The sequence below is a fragment of the Brassica oleracea genome, chromosome C2 (assembly GCF_000695525.1).
Source record: "Brassica oleracea var. oleracea cultivar TO1000 chromosome C2, BOL, whole genome shotgun sequence".
NCBI classification, from domain to species: domain Eukaryota; kingdom Viridiplantae; phylum Streptophyta; class Magnoliopsida; order Brassicales; family Brassicaceae; genus Brassica; species Brassica oleracea.
In genome coordinates, this window is record NC_027749.1 from 24,179,737 (window position 1) to 24,187,745 (window position 8,009).

The 8,009-nt window shown below is 40.8% G+C and overlaps 1 protein-coding gene across 1 annotated transcript; it reads right to left on the reverse strand.

Moving 5' to 3' along the window:
* Positions 1-1,772: 1,772 nt before the first annotated feature.
* LOC106323803 (prostatic spermine-binding protein-like) lies at positions 1,773-2,156 on the reverse strand. Its single transcript, XM_013761871.1, has one exon. It carries the CDS (start codon positions 2,154-2,156, stop codon positions 1,773-1,775), a length of 384 nt encoding a protein of 127 aa, XP_013617325.1.
* Positions 2,157-8,009: the final 5,853 nt, after the last annotated feature.

Here is an 8,009-nt window from a genome sequence, read left to right on the forward strand (position 1 = left end):
TTTCTCGATAACTCAGAATCATGACTCATCCAGACGAGGAGTATAGGCAGATGAATGCTTGGAAGAGAGACATCGACATGCTTCGCTTCGTGGCGGATGCCCATTGTGGGATTCCGACCAGATGCCCGTGTGGGGGGGGACAATCATCAACGAGGTGTCTCGGGACCCGAAGTATCCAACCGATTTTGATACTTTACCGGGGAGAAAATACTTCACTTGCAAAAATTTTGAGGTACTCGTAATTTATGGATACTTTCAGGTTTCATGTGCAGATTTTGATACTTTCCCGTTACGTGTAGAATGATGGCTTCCATTTCCGTCAACCATGGGACTTCGGAGTCCAGGAAGAGGTTGAAAGGTTAAGTAAGCGTGTGGATGCGATGGCTGCAGAGATTGCTGAACTGAAGTATAATCTTTCCCGTCCGAATCCTACCACTCCATGAGATGCGACCGGTCCATGACATTAGTCTACTATCTGTTGTTGTTGTTTGCTTGAGATTCTGTTAGCTTTCGGATGATGTGAGATTCGGATTATGTTCCTCTTTTATCCAATCTCTATCTTATGTATTTATGTTCACGACGTTAGACTAAGTTGAAAGTGAAACTTACTAAAGTTTCCCCTACTCTCTCTCATTCACGATTTAAGAATTACGTTAGATTTACGAAGTTAGACTAAGTTGAAAGTGAAATTTACTAAAGTTTCCCCTACTATCTCTCATTTGCGATTTAAGAATTACGTTAGATTTACGAAGTTAGACTAAGTTGAAAGTGAAATTTACTAAAGTTTCCCCTACTATCTCTCATTCGCGATTTAAGAATTACGTTAGATTAACGAAGTTAGACTAAGTTGAAAGTGAAACTTACTAAAGTTTCCCCTACTCTCTCTCATTCACGATTTAAGAATTATGTTAGATTTACGAAGTTAGACTAAGTTTAAAGTGAAACTTACTAAAGTTTCCCCTACTCTCTCTCATTCACGATTTAAGAATTATGTTAGATTTACGAAGTTAGACTAAGTTTAAAGTGAAACTTACTAAAGTTTCCCCTACTCTCTCTCATTCACGATTTAAGAATTATGTTAGATTTACGAAGTTAGACTAAGTTTAAAGTGAAACTTACTAAAGTTTCCCCTACTCTCTCTCATTCACGATTTAAGAATTATGTTAGATTTACGAAGTTAGACTAAGTTTAAAGTGAAACTTACTAAAGTTTCCCCTACTCTCTCTCATTCACGATTTAAGAATTACGTTAGATTTACGAAGTTATAGATAACATAAGTCTTAAATACCATAAGTCTTCAAAAACAACAAGAAAGTCATACGGGAATTCAAAGTCATACAAACCGAATAGAGTTCAACCACATTAAAACAAACACATATGGATTTCACTCCGTCTTCTTACCTACCTTCGTCTTCAATTTCTTCTGCTTCTTCTGATTCTTCTGGGCTGTGTCCTCCTCAGCTGGTGCCTTCTTATGCTTCTTCTGCTTTTTCTGATTCTTCTGGGCTGTGTCCTCCTCAGCTGGTGCCTTCTTATGCTTCTTCTGCTTTTTCTGATTCTTCTGGGCTGTGTCCTCCTCAGCTGGTGCCTTCTTATGCTTCTTATGCTTCTTTGGACCTATGGTCCTTTTCTCTGCTGCCTCCTCCGCTGCCATGCTTCTTGTATTAATGGGACTCCTCACTTTTTCGAAAACCTTCGCCTTTTTCAAAGGAACTGCTTGTTTTCCATCATCTTTTCTCGACCTCTTTTTCTTCGTCTTTACAGTCTCTGCCTTATCCTTTAAATTTCTCGACCTCGTCAGCATGTGCATACATCTCTGCATCATCATCATCCATGTCAACATCGCCAATACCATCACCATCACCATCACCATCACCATCACCATCATCTCTCTCCGACTCCTTATCACCACCATCATCTCTCGCTGAATCCTTATCACCACCACCATCAGTCTCCGACTCCTTATCACCACCATCCTCTTCCTCCGACTCCTTCTTGTCACTACCATCATCTTGGTCCGACGGATTGTCACTACCACTCAACCTAAGCCTTTTCACTTCCTCTTCTACAAGATTTAGCTGGTTAGACAATGAAGTGACTTTTTCGTTTACTTCCTTCATAGCATCTCGGACTGCATTCAGAAGCTGACCTTCCATCGTTTTTAAAGCCTTAGCTCCAGTAGCCTCCACTGAATCTGCATGAGCCTAACCAGATTCTGCATTATTCAATGGTCCTCCGATAGCATTGGTGGGACCTTCAATATTAGCTGTACGAGCCTCAATATCGATGCCGAACTGCGCTTCAAAGAAAACTTGTTTCTTCCCTTTCCGTATTATCTTCGTCCAACGATCAACAGCTGCATCATCGGCGTCATCGGCCCAACAACTTTCCTTGTCCATCCCTATGGTTTCCAGAAGTTCCTTCTCAGATGCTGTTGCTACCAAGATACTCTCAATATCCTAGGGCAAAAACACATAAAACAATAATTTCCTTAGTTTCACCAAGTTTTCATAAGTCTCATAAGTCCCCTCTCCTTAAGTCGACGAGATTCTAATTCGAGTACACATAAAACATCAATTACCTTTGTATTATTACCAAGTTTATCGTTCACAGCATTCAGACTGAATTCCTTGGTTCCACTTTTGCGTTTGTACTGCATCTTGCACATCCGTGGGCAACCACTGCCTGCACCACTCACATTTTCTCGGAAATGGTTCCTCAAGCTTGGAATTGCCTCAAAGGCCAACAACTACGAACACACAACAAAAAGACATTAACATCAATTAAACAATAACACAACTAAGTAGAAGAGAGCTTAAGAATACCTCCAAAGGGATAGGAAAGCTTGTAAAAACCCAACTCGTCGGCGCAACCCCGTTGCATTTCTCCAAGAAGCTAAAGACATCCTTCAAGTTATGTTCGGATGCATACCGCCCCCAAGGGAACGTTACACACGCATCTAGGTCATCAACAATAGTCATGAAGAAACTGTCCACAGGTGATGCTCCCTCACCACTCTTTCGGCCTCCGACGAGGATGCTGGCTAAGAAGTACAGAGCGGCCATCTTCTTACGATCCTCAGATGGCTTTGATTTCATTGCCAACATCTTCTCCTCCAGGGCAGCGTATGTTACCCTTTTCCCTCCAAAATACTTGTTCATGAATGTTGTACCACCCAACCTCTCATGGTTGGGGGGATACTCATGGCAGTATAGTCCAGAAATGAGTCTTAATTCTTTAGAGAGTATCGGATTGGGACGCCATTAACGACAAACCATAACTCATACTTCTTGGCGGAACAAGCTGATCGCAAAATGAGAACCCACATTCCCATCCACTTCTGCTTTCGGTTTTTAATATGGAAGAAATGTTGGAACTGTGGGTGCTGTATGAACCATCCCACCTCCTTCTCTTTCAGGATCGTTTGTATATTACTTATCGCCGTGTCAATGTAACATTTTCCTGAAAGCTTTAAAGACTTTTGATACTGGCTCGGAGGAAAGTGCAACTTCAGCGGTTGTATGCCTTCTTCTTCGTCATCTACAAACTGCACTCAAGTGAAAACCGGATCACGTACGACATCTTGCAACAATCAACATATAGTTTCACAGACTTGGACTTAGTTCAACAATCACTCACTTGAAGTTTTTCTTGGTTTCACAAAGTTCGTACATATATATTGTTGCAGTTCAACCATTACAAGTTTCACTTTGTTTCTCAAAACTACACTAACTTTAAATTCCACTTAGTTTTCCACACTTATCTAATCTTTCAAATCATCTACTCGAAAAGTTTTCAATTTGAATACTTACCGCTGCATGCGACTCAGTTTCATGTTGTCGTACCAATTGGATCGCCCTTTCATCAGCTTCTTCGTCGTTTCTTCGGGGCTCCATTTCCTCTTCCCCTTCTTTGGGCTCATTCTCTTCTTATCCGGCTTCCTTCACTTTTTCTCCTTCGTCTCCGGCTTCCTTCTCTTTTTCTCCTTCATCTTCTTCTCTTGATTCCTCCCCTTCATCTTTCTTACTTGATTCCTCCTCTTCCCATTTCCCACTTGCATTTTCTTCGCTTTCATCTGCATCTCGGGGACTTTGGTCGGTTCCCGGGGTGACATATTTGTCGATGGTCCCTGGGTTTGCTTCATCTCCGGAGAATGTAACCATAGCCGTGTCATCTCCTCCTACACTACTCGAGCTGTCTTCTTTTGCCTTTGGATCGTCTCGATTCAACATGATTTGGGTTTTGATTGTCGATTGAGGATTCATGATTGAGTAGGGTTTTCAGACTTGTGGAGAGCGAGACTTGTGCGAAGAGACAGTGAAGAGACTCTGTAATTGATTTTACGATTTATTACTTCACTTTTCAACCTCAATTTTCAACCAATAAGGGGGAGAGAGATTCGAGGGGAAACTTATTCGAGAGAGGGGAATTCAATTTCTGGAAGTGGGTATCCGAATGTTTTGGGTCGGTTCTGGATAGTCCATAGGTAAAGTTGTAATTATCTAAGTTTCTCTTGGTTTTGTTGTCTTTTACTAAATTTTCGTATTTAAATAAAGATTTATTAATTTCCAAATCTGGTCAGTTTCGGGCAGGAGTATCCCAGCTCTTTTTTTCGGGCAGGAGTATCTGAGCATTTGACTCTGCAAATTTTCTACTAAATCATTACTACTATAACAAACAGACAATGATATAAAAGAAAAATTAACCTCGCCAGTTGTTTGATTTTTACTATGAAGAAACTGGTTTGTTTTAATAGGCCTTGAAGCACGCCTTTTTGTTACCTGCATAACTGCGGGTAAGAGAAGCACAATCAAGAATTCAATAAATGTCAAAAACTAATATGATGCCCTTTGTCTTCAAAAGGGCATCGAGAATCATCCACTGCTGCAATAGCTTCACAGAGAAACACATCAGGCAAAGAGATGCAGAGTACAATAAATCTACTAAGAAAACGCAGGTCAAATTCTTGAACACCTTTGAATTCCTTCATGCAAAAGATGATGTTTTTAACCTTGCATAGCTACAACTAATTGAAGTGGGAAAATTCCATAGACTACTTACCCTCTTACTGCTTATCCCTCCCACAGGATCTAGTAACTCGTTCAGTTTTCCTTCAACTGCAAATGTAGTGGTCTTATTAGTGATATCATAAACAACAAGACTAGATACCAGAAATGTTCAAATAACAATGTATTCAACAGTGTCACCACCATTAAATAACAATGGGGCTAAGCAACAATTTTACTTACCTAGTGATATTCAGCGACTCTCAAGTCTTGATAACTTTCAGCTACCAGCTGCCAACCTTTGTCCGTTAGGCTCTGCAGCGATTAGTGCACATACAATTCAGATATTTCATCCAATACAAAGAACACACGGGCGAGAGAGGAGAGGAATAATTACAGCTACACATCAAAATAAAACTCCCAAGAATATAGATTAAGATACCTTGCAGCCACTTAGGTTCAAATCAATGGTAGTTCTGCAATTCATGAGGTAAAATCAAGAAGTGTGACAAAAATGAATATTACCTCATGTTCCAGTAGATAGAGATAACTTTTAACTTGGGACATACAGCTTCTCCGATACCTTTTGGCAACCCATTCAGATTCAAGCACTGTAAGCTTAAAAGAGCATCGTGATGATGATGAAAAGGCGAACCTGTCTCTCTCAAATTCGATCTTCGCTTACCAGACAACTACGAAATGAGAAGACACCAGTCATGAGATCACTTCTGCTTTGTAACGGAAGACCCTTGTCTAAAGCTTGTGACTTGGCGTCATGAGATCACTTCTGCAACAGAGCAATATTGTTACCAGGGCGACTGGTCTTTACGGAGAGTTTAGAAGAGGGCAGTCCGCATTGGATGGATGAGTTTTTCTAGAGGATATGGAGCACAGTAGAAGGTCAAGGCATGGATGGATGAGTTTCAAAACCTTCCTTACATAGTTACATTGACCCAGAAAGCGATCTCAGTGGTCTTCTTGCAGTCTTCAACCATTATACAAGAGGAAAGGTGTGCGCCCCCATCAAAAACTTAGCAACCTAGCTGGAAACTCTAAATCTGTTCCTGCCACATTAGCAGGCAGAGAGCTACCACTGACCTTAGAAATTTACCAGAATTTAACTTTCAAACAGAGGCAAGAGACACTTGATGCTTGGATGTTTCTATTAGATATTGCTGCATTTCCGAGTTATAAAAACTATTAAGGTCTCCATTTTTAGGATTGCTGTGAGGTGTCTATCATGAGGAATAATATTGCTCTGCAAGAAGATATCGGTGGTCGGGTTTTGAAACAGAGCTCTTCTGAACGTTTCTTCTTAGAGGATTGACACGGCTGAGGAGCACTCAGCCAAATTACCAAGAGCGGCCATAGCACTTTTCACTTGATGAATTCTCAACATGGTTCTTTAGCAGTTTTAAATTCCTCTCAGGAGGATCAGTATCAAGCTCATCCTCATGTACAAACTTCAAATCTGGATTGAGTTGTCATTAAACATTTCTATGATAGCTAATGAAGGGGAAACCACGAGAGGCATATTGCCTTCAATTTCACTTAAAGACTTCATAAAATTCTCTTTGACACGGACAACCCAGATTCTTGATCACTAGATGGTTCATTTCTTCCGGAGACCACTATCAAAGGGACCAGCGTCTTGAGCAAAACCACCATCAAAGCTGCAGTTAAAACCATCACTTCCAACTTCGTCGTTGTTTATGTGATAAAAACAATGTCACTTTCTTATCAAGAACAGAGGAGTTACAAGGAAAGCTATCTTGAATCTCAAAAGAGAAACAAGCCTAAGCCATAAGGGGACAAGGCTCCAACTAACCAACTGCTCTCTCAATTACAGTTTCATCGATATATACTATCTTTCTTAGTGTGACCGTTTCTCTTCTCACTTGCAGGTGGACAGCTCATTAGCTTCTCACGTGACAATTCCTTTCCTCTTATGATCATATCAATACCCCCCCCTCGGAAGACTCAGCTTGCCCTCAAGCTGATATGACATAGCTTCAGACAAGATGTGTCACTATCGCAATGAGTTCTCCAGCACGAGCGTCTGACACTATCATCCTGATAGAAAAATGTTTGCTTCATGGACACAGTTTCATCAGTCCATGAACAGACGAGGTTGGCCAGCAAACGCATAACACCCAAAAACAGCAACAACCTGATCCCATCTAGCATGCAACTCTTGTCCTCAGCATCACGACTGGTAAAACTCACGTGAGCTCCTTGTATATGGTGGTGCTTTGTTGTCCACTCACTTGTCCACGAGGTCAGTTGCACTATACAGCTGCCACGATGAATAAATATATCATACTGTTGATCTGCAATATCTGTAGCTTGAACATCAATATGTTGCAGCTTTTGATTTTGTTGTAGCAAAGTGTTGAGTAGAAACGATATAATGTATCTTGCCAACATGGTGATCCTTCTGTTTTTACTCTTCTGAGGTGCTTGTATCTCACGTATTAAACCCAACAATCCAAACATCTGAACCTTGTAAATGTCTTCTTGTACACATGAAAAGGCATCAGGTTTTTCTCATTATTATGCTCCCTCAATGACTTATTCTCTTCGACTGCGATAAGCACCTGAATATCATCATAATGGTGAATTCCTCTGATCAAAACAGGACTGCTTACGGTACCATGAGTTTCAGTCATAGTCTCTGTGACACTTTCACTAAACTCATGCTGTTGTATATATCTCTTCCAAGACTGCAGTGCTTTACCCTTCCACCTATGTTTCAGGTGAAACTTCTCACGTGACATGTCACTGGCTAGTCGCAACCCCGAACATGGTGCTAACTGCTACATTCCCAAATCATATAATCAAACTCTTTGGTATCTGATTTTTTGATAAGGAGAGACATCAAAGTAACACTCACTAGCATACCTTTCCGAAGCTGATCAAGTGCTATGTCCTGCAAAAATATACCACTCAAATAAACTTCCCTTGATAAGTTAGCTAGACATATGGGCTCTTTTGTACTTACCT